The sequence below is a fragment of the Phaseolus vulgaris genome, chromosome 7, assembly GCF_000499845.2.
Source record: "Phaseolus vulgaris cultivar G19833 chromosome 7, P. vulgaris v2.0, whole genome shotgun sequence".
Lineage (NCBI taxonomy): Eukaryota > Viridiplantae > Streptophyta > Magnoliopsida > Fabales > Fabaceae > Phaseolus > Phaseolus vulgaris.
This window is the reverse complement of record NC_023753.2, coordinates 39,474,814-39,491,536: the sequence shown is the minus strand read 5'-3', so window position 1 is coordinate 39,491,536 and position 16,723 is coordinate 39,474,814. Positions and strand designations below refer to the sequence as shown.

General features: G+C 31.5%; 2 protein-coding genes across 5 annotated transcripts; both read left to right on the top strand.

The window, feature by feature from the left end:
- The first annotated feature begins 3,051 nt into the window (after positions 1 to 3,051).
- LOC137827500 (uncharacterized) lies at positions 3,052 to 8,198 on the top strand. 2 transcript variants are annotated; one of them, XM_068633662.1, is made up of 8 exons: positions 3,052 to 3,330; positions 3,443 to 3,538; positions 4,283 to 4,366; positions 4,999 to 5,159; positions 5,535 to 5,652; positions 6,132 to 6,267; positions 7,159 to 7,337; positions 7,686 to 8,198. In XM_068633662.1, the coding sequence occupies exons 2-8, from the start codon at positions 3,443 to 3,445 to the stop codon at positions 7,923 to 7,925; spliced, it is 1,014 nt and encodes a 337-aa protein (XP_068489763.1). In that variant the 5' UTR covers positions 3,052 to 3,330; the 3' UTR covers positions 7,926 to 8,198. The 2 variants fall into 2 exon arrangements, with proteins under 2 accessions (XP_068489763.1, XP_068489762.1); XM_068633661.1 differs by having other exon boundaries at positions 3,055 to 3,335.
- Positions 8,199 to 9,224: 1,026 nt separating this feature from the next.
- On the top strand, positions 9,225 to 16,444 carry LOC137827506 (PH, RCC1 and FYVE domains-containing protein 1-like). Of its 3 annotated transcripts, none has more exons than XM_068633668.1 (9): positions 9,225 to 9,717; positions 10,724 to 10,810; positions 10,921 to 11,013; positions 11,102 to 11,188; positions 11,274 to 11,375; positions 11,641 to 13,680; positions 13,791 to 13,916; positions 14,963 to 15,393; positions 16,165 to 16,444. In XM_068633668.1, exons 1-9 carry the CDS (start codon positions 9,673 to 9,675, stop codon positions 16,328 to 16,330), a joined length of 3,177 nt encoding a protein of 1,058 aa, XP_068489769.1. In that variant the 5' UTR covers positions 9,225 to 9,672; the 3' UTR covers positions 16,331 to 16,444. The 3 variants fall into 3 exon arrangements, with proteins under 3 accessions (XP_068489769.1, XP_068489770.1, XP_068489771.1); XM_068633669.1 differs by having other exon boundaries at positions 9,256 to 9,717; positions 10,924 to 11,013; XM_068633670.1 differs by lacking the exons at positions 9,225 to 9,717; positions 10,724 to 10,810; positions 10,921 to 11,013; positions 11,102 to 11,188 and having other exon boundaries at positions 11,646 to 13,680.
- Positions 16,445 to 16,723: the final 279 nt, after the last annotated feature.

Sequence of the window (16,723 nt, the reverse complement as noted above, 5' to 3'; positions counted from 1 at the left end):
TTATTACTTATATATTTGATAAATAAATTAAATTGAAAACAATGCACAATTACGTGTTTCAATAATGATGAATTGATGGATGCCGTTAAGGGATTCCAAAAACATACCAAATGGTGATGTTATGGATTGAATTGACATGCATGATGCCAAACTATACAATAATAAATTAATTAACAAAGTTCATTATTTTTTTATGTTAAAAATGGTTAAGGTTTATGGTTTATTGTATAAATTAAAATTAGAATTAATATAATAAGTGTTTATTATATTTATTTAGTGTACAATTGTTATAATAATTTATTTATTATGTTATTTTTTATTTTAGTTGATATAATACATATTTTTTCCAATTCAGCATATGTTTTTCAATGTTTTCTCTCCTCAAATAATAAAATATTTCAATCCTATTTCTTTTTTGTATTTGTGTTTAACACTTTTCATTAGAGACAACACCGAAACTTGTTAACTATGTCCTTATCTTATACTATCATTTATAAAATATTCAAGATTTAGATTTACACATGAATATAAGAGAAAATATTATGATAAGTTCAGACATTCAATACTTTGTAAATTTTCTCATCAGCAACCCACCAACTAATATCGTAGTCTATACGACTTAGATCATTGATGAAGTTAAATGATCTTTGTTAAGATATGTACTTTCCATACTTAATGTATTAATACACAATATCTCATGCATTATACTAAATTTATGACGTAAAGTCCATACAAGCTCTTATCATTCACATACAACATATAATACATATTATTCACATACAAATATATCAATCACTCTCATACATCATTTAAGATTTTTCAAATTAATTACACATATATTTCAATTTCAGACACCTTCCATCATTCACACCAATCTATATCATTTAGAGATTACACTATTCAATTGATCGTACATCAGTTAAGAATTCTAAAATTAATTACACGAATATCTCAAACTCATACGCATTAATTCTATCATTTACACTAATCCATATTAGTTAAAAATTCACAATTCAATTGAATAATAGATCATATATAATCAAATTCATCGAATATACAAGAAAAGAAAATAATGAGAAAGATTTTTTTTAATAATTTAAAAACAACCCAATATCCATACAACTTCTAAACATTTTAAAAAATATATATCCATACTAAAATTCGTTCAAACATCATCATTCAATCATTTCAACACAATCTCAACTATTCAAACTCATATACTCATCAAGCCATTATCAATTTCAGTTTAACTAACTTTATATCTTAACATGCATAATAATACAGTTACTATATTAACTTATTGTCTAAATCAACTATCTTAAGGTTATATACAACTTTTCTTACCTGAATTGCTCGCATTTCAAGCAACCTTTTAAAATTTGATGTTAGGTATGATAAACTCAAAATATGGGACTTAACATAAAGCATCGTAATATAATCAAACTTTAGTATACAGGAGAAAAAAGTGAGATGATCACTTTTCTCAACTAACCCCTTAAATTTTGATGATCAAATTTAAAAATAAATAAATAAAGAATAAGAGATCTTACTTGAAAACTTAATAAGGTGAAATAGGTCATAAAATTAGAAGAAAGAAATAGAATAGAGGATTAAAGAGGCAAAAGACAAGATAAGTGAGAAAAAACTAAGAGGAGAGAAGTATTTATTTGGGATCACATAAATAACTTTAGTTGATCTCATTGAAAAAATGAAAATAAAAAAGTAACCATAAATTCTGAAATGTTTTTTAAAAGAGTCTAACAAAATTTGGAAAATCAATTTATCTATTACAAATAGCATTGCAAGTAAAAAAAGTCACTCATTGAATGTCTCATCTTATCACTAAATTTAGTATAAAAATTCACCTATATATTTTTTTTCACCATACCTAAAATTTATAAAAAAGAATTAAACGAAAAAATTTAATATTTTGAAAATATAAAAATAATTTATTGATTAAAATTTAGTAAAAATTTAAAAAACGAGAAAAAACTATTACATAGAACAATTTTCCTAAAATTTTGTGTTTTTTTTAATAAATTCCACTCTATCAAATTATAATTGTTGAAATTATATTATATAATATTTTTATGGTCTCCGTAATATATTGGTTTTATTATGTTAATCTTTGAAAACCTTTTCAATTTGTTTCGTTCTGTAATGTTTTTTTTTTTCTATTTTAGTTTTCACTATTATTTTTATTAAATGACAATGTAATAGGTGAAATCTATTATTTTACGAAACACTTGAGGTTATATATATATCTTATTGACTTAACATTTTTTAGTGTGATATTACCTTCATCAACAAAACATTAATAACAAATATCGAATTACTAATATTTCAAATGAACAAAAAAGATATTAAAAAAAAACCTATTCAGTGAAACACACAGAATCTCTTGTGTTGAATGTTTAATTTTTTGATGATGATAAAAAATAATTAATATAAATAAAAAGATTGATGATGATTTTTTTTCCAAAAATATTAGAAGTAAAATAATTATAATAAAATATGTATACAAATATTTCATTTAATTAATTATTATAATTATAGTATAAAAACATTTTTTTCCATCAGAATTATTGATTATAAGGATAAAAAAAGGTAAAAAATTTATACACAAATTACTGATGAAAAAAAATCTCCATGAAAACTATTCTATTTTATAAAATTAGGAATTAAGAAAAAAGTAAAAAATTAGTTTGTATATAAAAATTGTCTGTTAATATTAATATTAATTTAAAAAATAAAAAATAATTTATATAAAATGATAAAATATTCTATTATAGTAATAAAATGAAATATAATAAATAGAATAGAATGATAAAAAATTGATATAAAAAATAGTTATAATGAAAAATCTTTTTATATATAGATAGATTATGAAATGATAAAATACTTTTATTATATTAATAAAATGAAATATTATAAATAAAAATAGAGTTAGAAAAAAAATTATGTACATAAAAAACTATTATAGTGAGAAATTCTCTATATATGGTATAGAATAATTATTTTAAATTAAAAGTATATATAATTTATATCTCTGCCTCAGTGTGAGCAGAGAGTGTGTGAAAAGGATAAGCCCAAACATGGCTTCTCTGTGTTCCTTCAATGCTTCTTCTTCTTCTTCTTCATGCCAACACCATTTTCTTTCTCACCCTCTCAAACTACCATTGTCTCTCACTCACTCTTTCACTCTTCCAAGAAACACTAAGAAGAAGAGCACTGCAAGCGTTTGGCCTCTGTTCTGTGCCCTCAACAACAACCCGTTGCAGTACAGGAACCTAGGAGACTCCGACCTCAATATCAGCGAAATCACTCTTGGTACTGTAAGTCATCCTTTCTCGTACTTTCGAAAAAGGGAACAAGATTGTTATTGTTATCGTTATTCGTTTGTTCGTTTTCATTTTGGTTGGTACGACGTTGTTGACTTCAGATGACCTTTGGGGAGCAAAACACGGAGAAAGAAGCTCACGACATTCTTGGGTACGCGTTTGAGCGCGGCATTAACGCTCTCGATACTGCTGAGGCTGTGAGTTTTGTTCTTCCAATCTTCATCTGCATTTGCCATGATGTTGCTGAAATGTTTCGATTTTGTTGTTGTTGTTTGTTTCCATTTAATTGATTTATAAATTAGAACAGTGTTAAAGAAATCAATTACTGTAAAAATATGATTGCATGGAGTGTGTGTAGGAGAGGAAAGGTTAGAAACTTATGGAAGCCAAACTGCCCAAATGAATTTTCGTCAAGTTGATGGATTTTAGAGATGATTTTTCTTAGAATTTGGATGTAAAATGAGATTGTCCAAGCTTTGTAAACTTCAATTAAGTCATATCTCTAATTCATGTTATAATTAAGACAATTCCAAAGAGGTCACAATTAAGGCAAGCTAGAGATAACAACTACCTAAGGGGCTTTGCAACAAATCTTATGGATGTTGTAATATTGGAAGGATTACTTAACATGAAATTTTAGGACTACTTAAGTAATTTTTTAAAATTTTTTGAAACCATCTCACATACCAGGTAGCGTGAGAAGAGCAAATCTAAACCATATAATCAAATGGATAATCAAGATTAAAATAATTTTAACTATAATGTATGATTATATGACCCGGATTAACTCTTACCATCTATCACATAGTTAGTTAATTTAGTATTTTTCAAATATGATATGATGTTTTGATATTATGCAAGATTCACTATTTGATTGCATAATGATCTGATCATTACCATTCATTGCTATTGAATAATGAGCCGTTGGTATTTGATTGCAGTACCCCATTCCAATGAAGAAAGAGACACAAGGAAAAACTGATCTCTATATTGGTAGTTGGCTCAAGTCTCAACCTCGTGACAAGGTATTGAATGCTCATTTCTCAACTCTGTTTATGCTGCTTTGGATACAAGGTTTCTTCAAAGTTCATGATTACTTTCAATGTGAAACAATGCTACTAAAGTTAGACTGTCTTGTTTGCAAACGTATGGAGCTTTTGTTAAGTCGCTTTTGCATTGAGAAAAAAATGCTCATTGAAATAAATTTTAACTTTGCTTGATTTGCCACTATGATGTCCTGATACTTCAATCTGTGTCACATATTTGTTTCCGACCCTCTAAAATTCATTATCTATTGATGAAGTATCCAATCTATGAAGTACTAATAATTTTATGACAACTATAATTTATAATTTTTTATTTATTTTATCAATGTCTAAGAAATGTGATTTTAATTTAGATCCGTGTAATTGAAATTATATATTTATTATGTTTTAACTAATTTTATATATTTTTAAATCTGTATCTGTCATGTATCTATCGAATCTTGTTATTAGCATATTGACGGATACGCATATCATCCGATACACTTATGGTATCAGTGCATTATAGTTTTGCCGTATATGCCCTGAGATTTGGCTTTCAACTGTTTTGGATGGTTTTTACTGAGTCTACTCTTAAGAATTTGAAACCATTTGTGTAACATCTCTGTGAATAGATTATTTTGGCTACAAAAGTATGTGGTTATTCTGAGAGGTCGAGTTACTTGCGTGAGAATGCAAATGTTTTGCGAGTTGATGCTGAAAATATCAGAGAAAGTGTGGAAAAAAGCCTTAAGCGCCTTGGCACTGACTATATTGATTTGCTGCAAATTCACTGGTGAGTTTACACAGCTTAAACATCAGCGTCTCACTTATCTTTTTTGTTACTTTATTAGTTGTGTATGTAATTTAAACTTGTGTAGATCAGTGGGAAACTTGTTTATAGTTTTCATTGTTAAAATATTATGATTCTTATTATTTTAGGAATCTTTGTTAGTTAGTAGTGATATAGGGTCAGACTTGTCCTAGTTTCACCTCCATGTACTTGACCTAGAATGTGATCTTTATTATCAATATTGACAGAAGTGTTATGTGTTTGTGTATTTGTGTGATAAAAAAGTTGCAAGCATTCCCCTATTTGCATCTTGAAACTGAAAGCTAAAAGATTTTGAACTATTGATTTTTTAATATACGGTGTACTGCTTCATTATAGGCCAGATCGATATGTTGCACTATTTGGTGAATTTTATTATGATCCTTCCAAATGGAGACCCAGTGTGCCATTTGTTGAGCAGTTGCAAGCCTTTCAAGAACTTATCAATGAAGGAAAGGTGACTGATGTCTATCAATTCACTTTATACTTTAGCTTTTCTGGTAGTGCCTATTTATTCCAACTGAAATTATTGATATTTGCTTGTAAGTTGTAACTTTCTTTGCTTAATTTTAGTGTTATGTTTTACGGAGAAAATGAAGTTGAGGAAGGGTAGAATAAATTGTTTGTCTCTCAAAAGTTTTGATTGGAGCAGAGGGTGAGATGGCCATACCATTTTTGTAGATTAATTTGCTATGTTATGTGCCCAATGTCTCATCCTGTTACAAGCCGGTAAATAAAAACAGACAATTGTATGTCTCTCGGTCGGAAGCATGAACCCATAATCAAGCTAGGATTTACTGTCTCTTATGCATACTTTTCCAAGAAATGTGTGCCAATTGTAACATGAAATTCTATTCTTCTGATCACAATGTCATGTTTATTCTCTTATGCATGAGATTGGGATTCAGTCTCTTGAGATTTCTGTGTGCATTACAGGTACGCTACATAGGTGTTTCAAATGAGACTTCTTATGGAGTGATGGAGTTTGTCCATGCAGCTAAAGTTGAAGGCCTTCCAAAGATTGTCAGTATCCAAAACAGCTACAGTTTGCTTGTTAGATGTCGTTTTGAAGGTGAGATTGTGACATTCGCCAAAGGCTTGTATGGATTTCTCACCGAGAACATTTAGAAGAGAAAAAAAGAAGAAGCAAAATCAAATAAACTTTTACCTAAACTAATATTAAGTGTTAGAGATCTCACATCACATCGACGGAAAATCTGACTAAATAATAATATATGAGGTCAAGTTAGACTTAAATTCCATTTTCTTAAGACGGTATTGGAGTCTATCTTAGTCAAATTGGTTGGACGTTATCAGTTGTCAGGTTCCCCCTAGTCTTACATGTCTAGTCCTTGGTGTAAAGAGTATGTTAGAGATTCTAATTCAACTAAAGATATGACAAAATAATAATATATAGGTGGATGATGTAAACCTTAACTTGCCAAGCCAGTTTTATGAGGTTAAATTATTCTCAAATTTCACTTTCTGATGCCTTGATAATTTAATATTTTTATTAAATGATCATTACAAATCACATAGTGCCCTTATACATTGTTATTCCTAAAGAGTCCAAAAGATACAAAGTATTGCACTCACTTTTGCTTCTAAGGATTTTTTTTCTTGTAAAGTTCCTATTTAGCCCCTTGAACTTTTGGTCATGTGGCCTTTGGTCCTTCTAACCTGAGTAACAGGAACCTGAGTAACATGGTCTTTATAGCATTTTAGGCATTCCATCCAACTTTCATTTCAATCCAACATTAACAGAAGTGGTCAAATTTGTTGAGCTCGAGTCATAAGTGCACTTGAACCTAAGATGAAAGGGATAACTTGGATCTTTACTATAAAAATGGTCACATGATTTAAGGATAAAAGTTCATATATGATTCTAAGTTGGAGGGTGGGATTGTAATTTTTTCCCTTTTGTAAGCTTTTTAAAATTCTCTCTTCCTTTAATTTTTTGCAGCTGATCTCGTGGAAGTTTGTCATCCAAAGAATTGCAATATTGGCTTACTCTCCTATTCCCCACTTGGAGGTGGATCACTCACAGGAAAATATATAGATATAAACTCTGAAGCTGCAAAAGCAGGAAGGTTGAACCTCTTTCCCGGTTACATGGAAAGATATAACAAATCAGTGGCACGGGTACACCATCTAGCTCTTGTATTAGGCGTTTAGTTCTGTTTGTATAAACTTCTCTGCAAATACATGTAAAAGTAGAAAAGAAGAGAAAATGAACTAAAGTGCACCCACCAATAAGTTAAAATCAATTAATGCACATAAGTTTTGGAAAAGCTAAATAGAGAACTTTTGTAGAAGTTAAGCACATACATTTATTTGATCTTATATGAGAAATTTAGTTCATATTATCTTTTTATTTTCTTCTATAATTGTTGGCAGCAAAATTTATCCATAAAGTCTCAGACTATGTTCTGAAATATGGTGACATGACAATACTAAAGAAGCTCCCTATTTTGATTTTGTGGATTTCAGGAAGCTACTATAAAGTATCTTGAGTTGGCCAAAAAGCATGGTCTAACTCCTGTTGAGCTTGCACTTGGATTTGCAAGAGATCGTCCATTCATGACTAGTTCAATTATTGGTGCAACCTCTCTGGACCAGCTAAAAGAGGACATTGATGCTTTTACATCAACTGAGAGACCCTTACCAGCAGCAGTCATGGCAGATATTGAAGATATCTTCAAGAGATACAAAGATCCTGCAATCCTTTGATTATTTTACCTCTCAAGTTCACCATTCATTCACCATGTTCCTCATTCATCTCTCTATTCTTTTTGTCATGATTAAAACTTGAGTGCATGTTGAATCAATACAATGAAACTAGGATTTATAAAAACTGATGTATTCATTTCCTCAGCTACAGAAATGTTATCAGGCCTTACAGTTTTTTCAATTAAGAAAGACATTGGGTGTTTCTTTATTAAACGCAAAGTTAATAATAATCTGCAATATTGAATCTAATATGCAGATTCAATACTTCTTCTTCTTCCTGTTCATTTTGTATACATCATGCCTTCTCACGTCTTCAGCAATGTCAGTCCTTGCATCTTCAACAGGTAAATTTATACATTTATAAGTTTTTTTAGTTTCTTCAAAAATGTATAAAAATAAAGCACTTTGCCATGTTAGTATAAAAACTAATAGACTAGGTTGTCGTATACAACCATTCAACTATGTTATCATGTGTTCCAAAATTATGTTCTTATACTCATAACAGATATTATTCTAAAAATTTATTCTATATTTTTCTATTAAAACGTGTTACACATTTTGTGTTACAATTTTTATTTTTATTTTCAAAATAAGGACTTTTCAACCATTTCGTTAAAATGGATAAATTTCAACGAGGTTCGAACACTTTTCTTAAATAGTGTGTCCGTGTCAGACATACGTATCGGACATCGACACTCATACAACACGGACACGGGTGAACTGTCTAATTCAAAAAATATTTATTGAATTTATGACAATTCTACTATGCTTTTAACACAATTTAAAAAAAAAAGAAATACACATAAATTACATACTTTTGGATCTTAATTCATGTTATACGATATTACTAGAACTACATCGTTTTTAAATTATCGTAGACTTTTTAATTTTAAATTCAAATATTTAAAAATAAATAAATTCATGCCATGATTAAATTGTAAGGTGGAATGTATCGAACATATTACCTAACATAGGACATGGAATATCTAAATACATGTTACACGATATTACTAGAATTGTAATAATTTTTTTAAAAAAACTAAAATTAATAAAAAAATGTAAAAAACCCAAAGTTAAATTGAATTTATTCATAAAAAGCAAATCTTATCTTTTAAAAAGGATTTTAATTTATTTTTTCTATAAATTTCATTCAATATAATATTTTTTCATAAAGGAAATTAAATTTAAAATAAATGAAGTCAAATATTACAAAGGTTATTTTATTTAAGAAAAATGGTTTAACTATTAAAATAAAATGATATAAACGCTATTAGTCCAAAATTAGCTATTTTTTTTTTCAGTTTTAAAAGTAAATTTTGAACTTAAAACCAAACATGTCCTTAGTTGGGGAACATGGAAGCAGTTTAAGAAGGGCGCCAATATCTCATTCCCTTTCCTTTTACGTAACTTTCGCATCTCTCTCTCAATTGCTCAATCCAATTTTGCTCAGAAACTGATCACACACATGTTGATGCAACTTTCTCACACCCTTTTGCAAAATTTCAATCTTTTTGGCAGTGGCATGATTAATCGTCATGTGGGTCATTCTCTGATTCTGATTCTATAGTACATATCATGTGCAGCCACTACTGCCATTATTCTTCGTTTTCCTTTAACATTGTCCAATATCTGAGGGAAAATTTCCATCTTGAGGTTTTCGGAGACTTTGATGAGAGGCCTAAGTAGAAAGCATGACGCTTGAGCTCTGTCCTCTTCTGTGGTTTCCTTACAATTTCTTTCAGATGGAATGGCAGATCTTTCTAGCTATGGAAGTTCTGAGCGTGATGAGCAAGTTAGTTTCACCTCCAAATTAAGCTTTTTGTCTGAAAAATTTAAAAGAATGTTTGGTTTGGTTTGTAGCAGAAAAATATTAGAACTGTTATTTTATGTAAATATTTCACATTGGGCATGATTATGCTTGTTTGTTTCAAGTGAGTATTCATTTTCGAAGTTGTTATCATGAAAAGAATAATCGAAATATTGAGGAATCTTTTGTTATGGTGTATTGATTATAGAACTCTAGTTAAAATGTATATGGGTTGCCCTGGATAGAAGAAGTGTAATTGGAGATAAGGCATGCCTTCATAGCTTACAGTTTGGTTCATTTCAGGGATAAAAGGTTAGGGTAAAATCAGGGTATGGAAAGTATTTTGTAAAAAACATTTCATGCATTATATATGAAAAGTAGTCTTGGTACTCTTGATTAGAAGGTGAACAATATTGTAGTTGATGTAGGAGATAAGCAAAAGAAAGCAATGAAAAGGATGCTGAGTTGCCTTGGTTTTATATATACAGGCAAACCAACAGATCATTAGTTCGAGTGATACTGGACTCGATTTCTTTACCTTAGGTCTTGAGTTTGAGCCCTGCAAATGTAAAAATGTGTTGAAAGGAAAGATTCTATTAAAGATGGTTAATCAGATTCTTCAGTTGGGATTAGTCATTAACAAAACTAGTGGATATTGCCCTTCAATGATATGGTGTCAAAAAATAAAAATATATGCAGGCAATGTGATAGGAAAAACTTGAATCATTTATTGAATGGAAGTAGATGAAAATTGAGTAATTACTAAAACCATGGATGCATGGGGAAGACAACATTCATTGAACATGGTCATGATATTGTTCCTTTCAAGTGTTTTTTGATTGAGTAACCATCAAAATCACTTTATCTAATCGGGGAAAATACTAAGGATTTTTTTTTTCTGGAATAGAAATTGTCACTGATATGATTCTCTAGAGATTATGCTGCTTCGGTGCTCCACTTAATTTATCTTTTGTCTTGTTTCTTTATGAAGGCGTTCATTACATTAAAGAAGGGCACTCAGTTAGTAAAGTATAGTCGAAAAGGGAAGCCGAAATTTTGTTCCTTCAGACTCTCATCGGTGAGTATTTATGGTGAAGAAAATTCAGCATTGTCTAAACAATGGTACACGCGTATCATATATATTGAATTTCATATCTCTTCATGAATGATTTCATATTATGGTATTAGCAGGATGAAACAAAACTGATTTGGATTTCTCATGGAAAGGAAAAGAATCTAAAATTAGCTTATGTTTCACACATCCTCCCTGGACAGAGAACAGTGAGTTATATGTTTGGTCTTTGAAGGCTAGATTCATGGTTATATTAGCACTCTGATAAATATATAATGGTTTTCCTTTTCATTGCAGGCTGTCTTTAGAAGATACTTGCGTCCTGAAAAGGATTATCTGTCATTTTCACTGATTTATAAGAAGGGGGAACGATCACTTGATCTGGTCTGAAAACACAATCATTTTGAATTTAAAATTGTTTCTTTTGTATAAATTTTGAATCTGTTGCTTCCCCTTTTCATATTGTTAGATCTGCAAGGACCAAGCAGAGGTAGAGATATGGTTTTCAAGCCTCAAGGCATTAATTTCCACTGGACAGCCTATTAGGCGTGGAATAAGTGATTTAAGCAATGTGAGTTTAAAGAAATTATTTAAATGAGAGTTTATTTTCAACTTATCTTAGTTTATAACAGTTGCTATTTCCTATATATTCCTTCGATTTCTCATAGATGAAAATCTAAGTTGGTCATGGAAACAAATATCAAATTTTTAACTACTTGGTCGAGGAAACCATTAAAATTCTTGTTAAAGCTGAAGCTGTATGTGTGTGTATTATTTTTAACACCTATGTTTTTAGAGCATTTTAGTGAAGTAATTGTTTTGAGTCTCTTTTGCAGGATAGTGTTGACTTTGTTGCTGGAACACTAGAGTTAGCATCAAGCATTGGCCGTAGCAGGTTTTCTTTTGAATCAGTATCTCATGAATCTACAACGTCTTGGTCCAGATCCGATACAAATATGCCTCTGAGGACAAGTGTTGGAGATGGTTCTCGTATTAGTATATCAAGTATTAGCCACTCAAGTAGTGTGGGGTCAGGAATAGATGACATAGAATCTCTTGGTGATGTTTTTATATGGGGAGAGGTTTGGGGAGATGGCAGTTCATCTGATGGATTGGGGAGTCAAACTACTGGTAAGATTGATGTGTTGATTCCTAAGCCATTAGAATCTGATGTTGTTCTTGATGTTAATCAGATCGGGCCCGGTGTTCGTCACATTGCTTTAGTTACAAGGCAAGGTGAGGTTTTTACATGGGGAGAGGACTCTTGTGGAAGGCTCGGACATGGCTGTGAAAAAGATTTTGGTCGACCTCATCTTGTTGAGTCCCTAGCAATTACCAACGTGACTTTTGTTGCATGTGGTGAATATCATTCATGTGCCGTGTCTCTATCTGGTGACTTGTTCACCTGGGGTGATGCTACAACTTGTGCAGGACTTCTTGGTCATGGCAGTGATGCTAGCTACTGGGTACCAAAGAGGGTGTGTGGCCCTTTAGAGGGACATCAGGTTGTATCCGTAGCATGTGGCGCATGGCATTCAGCATTAGCAACCTCCCATGGGAAATTGTTCACCTTTGGTGATGGAAGATTTGGTGTATTAGGCCATGGAGATCGAGAGTGTGTATCATATCCAAAGCAGGTACAATTATTGAGTGGACACAAGGCTATTAAGGTTGCATGTGGAATGTGGCATTCAGCAGCTATCATAGAGATTATGGACTCTTCTGCTTCAAACCTTTCATCCAAGAAGATCTTCACATGGGGTGATGGTGACCAGTATCGTTTGGGTCATGTCAACAAGGAAAACTACCTTCAACCAACTTGTGTAGCTGCCCTTGCTGATTATAGTTTTATCCAGATTGCATGTGGCTACACTATGACTGTTGCACTCACTGTATCTGGTCATGTTTTTACAATGGGAGGCACTGCATATGGTCAACTAGGAAATCCAAATTCTGATGGAAAAGTCCCAGTTCTAGTCCGAGATAAGTTGGTAGGTGAATTCGTGGAGGAAATAGCATGCGGAGCAAATCATGTTGCTGTATTGACTTCAAGAAGTGAACTATATACTTGGGGTAGAGGTGCCAATGGAAGACTTGGACATGGAGACACAGAAGACCAGAAAACTCCAACCTTGGTCGAAGGCTTGAAAGACAGACATGTTAGGAATATCTCATGTGGCTCTACCTTTACATGTTGCATATGCTTACATAAATGGCTATCTGGTGTTGACCAATCTGTTTGCTCTGATTGTCGACAACCATTTGGTTTTACCCGGAAAAGGCATAATTGCTATCATTGTGGATTGGTGTTTTGCCATCCTTGTAGTTCAAAAAAGGCTTCCAAAGCAGCATTGGCTCCAACACCTAGCAAACCACATCGTGTGTGTGATGCTTGTTATGCTAAGCTAAAAGGTTCTGATAATGCTTCAACTTTAACTAAAGAAATTAGTCGTCCTGCAAGTTCTGTATATGGAAGGGACAAATTTGAGCGGGGAGAGGTCAAGTCTTCCAGAGTTCTCTTGCCTCCCATCACAGAACCAATAAAGTATCTTGAGATTAGGAATACTAAGCATGGAAATATAGATGACACTTCTTCCATTGTCCGAGCATCTCAAATTCCTACGACTTTGCAATTGAAAGATATTGCATTTCCAATTTCGCTGAGTTCTGCACAGAATTTTTTCAAGCCTCTTATGCAGCCAACTCAACCTCAACCTCCACCTCCACTAACTCCAAGAATTATCTCACCATATGCTCAAAAAAGACCACCAAGCCCACCTCGTTCTACCTCCCCTGGATTTTCAAAAGGCCTTATTGATAATTTAAAGAAGAAAAATGATCATATCAATCAAGAAGTCTCAAAATTGCAAAACAAGGTATATTTCATACTTCATACCACTTTCATATTTAGTCACTATGTTCTTTATTCTCCGAGAAGAACTTGTCCCAATTAATAAGATTTGTGTATGATTCTTTTCTTGCATAGAATAAATGTTTGAAGCAGAAGAATGACACACAAGAAATGACGATTCAGGAGCTTCAGAAAATTATTGAAGAGGAATCTTCTAAGCTTAGAGAAGCAAAGTATTTTATTAAGTCCATGACAGATAAGGTATCATAATTCTATATTTTGACTTAACAGTTGAACTCAAGTTTATTCAAATTATTCTTGCTTGAGCCTTGGAACAATGTTTTATCCAAAATGTCAAGAAACAGGAATGAAAAATCATACTAGTAGGGGGACTGAAATCTTTGAAGCATTTCTAGTTGCACCTTCAAGCAAATATATACCAAGTTATGTGTATCTTCAAGTAGCTAATCACTAGGAATATTCAAATCAAGTTGATGAACTTGTTATTTGTTACAAGTCTTGTGACCTTCGGCAGCAGTATTTTTGAATTGATGGGAAGTCCAATATCATTTGTCTCAATTCTTGAAGTGTGACTTAAATATCAGTTAGACAATTTACTTTGTGTCAACTGGTTTTAAATTAAAATCTGATACGGTATTAGAATTTATAACTCATCTCTTTTCTGATAATCATCAATGTACTTACCTTGACTGGTAATGAATTGGATTAACTGAATTCATTGCTTGTTATGATAAGCTTAATGTTTGAAGATGATGGGAAAAGAAAAGGAAGTTAATCAGAATATGGTTTAGGGCCTTTTCGGACGGACTTTCCGAAAAAACTCCTTAAGTTAAAATTAGCTTATGCATGAGGTAATTTGTAGAAATTATCTCAGAATTTTTCTAAATTTTTATTTTTAACTTGTATATGAACTAATATTGACTTGTGGAGAAGTTAATTTTATTTTTTTCTGCATATTTTTTTCCTAAAAATCCTTTGGAGAAGTTTGTCCAAATACGCCTTTATCATACTAAGGTTTAGATTAGCTTCTAGCTTATGAGAGCTTTTCAATTGAGACAAGTATTTGATTCCTAACAAACAAATGCCCCTTATAAGTTTATAGCTATAGGGATTTTTGAAGAAGTTAGCTGCAAAAACTAATGAAAAAGTTAAGGTGGGCAAGTTGATTTTACCATATGCAAAATGTTTAATATATTTATCTCGTTGATTTATATTATCTGCTTTCCTTTATTGCTTGTTGAGAAGTTTTTATCAAGCTAAACTTGCTTCTGCATTTGTTTATTTAGTTGAGGGAAGTGATTGAGACTTTGCAATCTGAGATTCCTGACAATGATACTTTGAGGACCATGCATGCTCAAGCTGAAGAATTTCTTAATGAAGAAAAACATTTGGAACCTTCTTCCTCCTCACTGAGCCTAGAGTCTGAGCCACAAAACTCTTTAAAGCTAGAAGGGCGAAGAATGGAAGGAAATGATGATGCTTCTGGGGTTGTTCCATCCCCAGATGAAGAAAAAACTTGTGAAGAAATCAGCAACTCATCTACATCTAGTACAGTAGTGATTCCAGCAACCTCAAGAAAATTTTCAAGATTAAGGGACCCTAGTATACATGTGACAGAAGGAGAAAGATCAGTCATTGAACAATTTGAGTCAGGTGTTTATGTCACCCTCGTTGTACTACCTAGTGGTTACAAAGTTTTCAAACGAATTAGATTCAGGTACAAGAACTACTTCTTATCATACCAATTTCCTCATATTCTCTGTCATTATGTTTGTCATTGTATATGTTGATCTCTTTTTACCAGTTTCATTAAAATCCTGCTTCGTAATGTGGGGGTTGCATGTAACATTTTATATTTTTGGTTAAAATAGTAACTAGAAGTTGAAATCTTTTAAGGTCTTCTATTTCCATTCAGACCACCAATCATGTTATATGATATCAGTTTGCTGTTCTGAAGGTAGTGATGTGTATTGATAGCTTCTCAACTTTTTTTTTGTCGTTTGTCACTAGATAGATAGATTTAGAAAGAGTTCTTTTCTTTTAGGATATTGGCATGAGAAAGGCAAATGTTACCATGATTATATATAAAGCTTCTTATTAAGAAGTAAACTTTAAGTCTAAATCAACCTCATAAAATCGGCTTATCTCTGACACTCCTTCATGTCGAGACAATATATTATGGATGACAGCCCGATAGCGGGTGACTTGATAAGTCCAACAAACACTCGTTAGGATAGACTCGAATGACTATGATACCATATTAAGAAGTGAACTTTAAGTCTCACTCAACCTCATAAAACCGGCTTATCTTCTTGCTAATTTGGTTTTTGATTTTTCAACTTACTACTTAGTTTGATGGCAGTAGTTTAACACTTTGAAACATTATAATGCTCTATATTATACTATTAATTAGGGTATTGATTTTTATTTCAATTGTTTGTGTCTTTAATACCATCTCTAATTATTTATTTATTGGGGGGTTTTGCAGTAAAAGAAGATTCAATGAACAAGAAGCAGAAGAATGGTGGAGCCAAAACAAAGATAAGGTGTATAGTAAATACATTCCACCACCACCCACAAAAAATACAATTACTGGACCATCTCTTACCTCTCCAAATGCTGAAGAGAATAGTGAGCCATTACCTTCTTCCTAATCACATTTCTCAACTGTAGAAAAACTATATTAGGCTAATTACTGTAAAAAACTAGGGTTTTATTTTATGCTGAGAACATTTCTTTTTGGCGACAATAAGTAAATTAGAGGCCCAGTTAAGTTAGTAAATGGGCCTGAAAGCCCAATTAAAGAAAATACAAATATTTTTTAAAATAACAAAATTAAATTCATCAATTTAAAAATATAAAGACGCATATAATTTATAAAAAAAAAATAAGCCCTAATTAATTTATTTTTAAAAAGTAACTTGAATTTAAAATTTTGGATTATAAATAAATTTTTAGTGTATAAACTTTAAACAGTAAAATAAATTCTTTAAATAAAATTTATTGTCATATTAAAAAAAAAAAAAAAAAACCTCCTCATTTAGAAC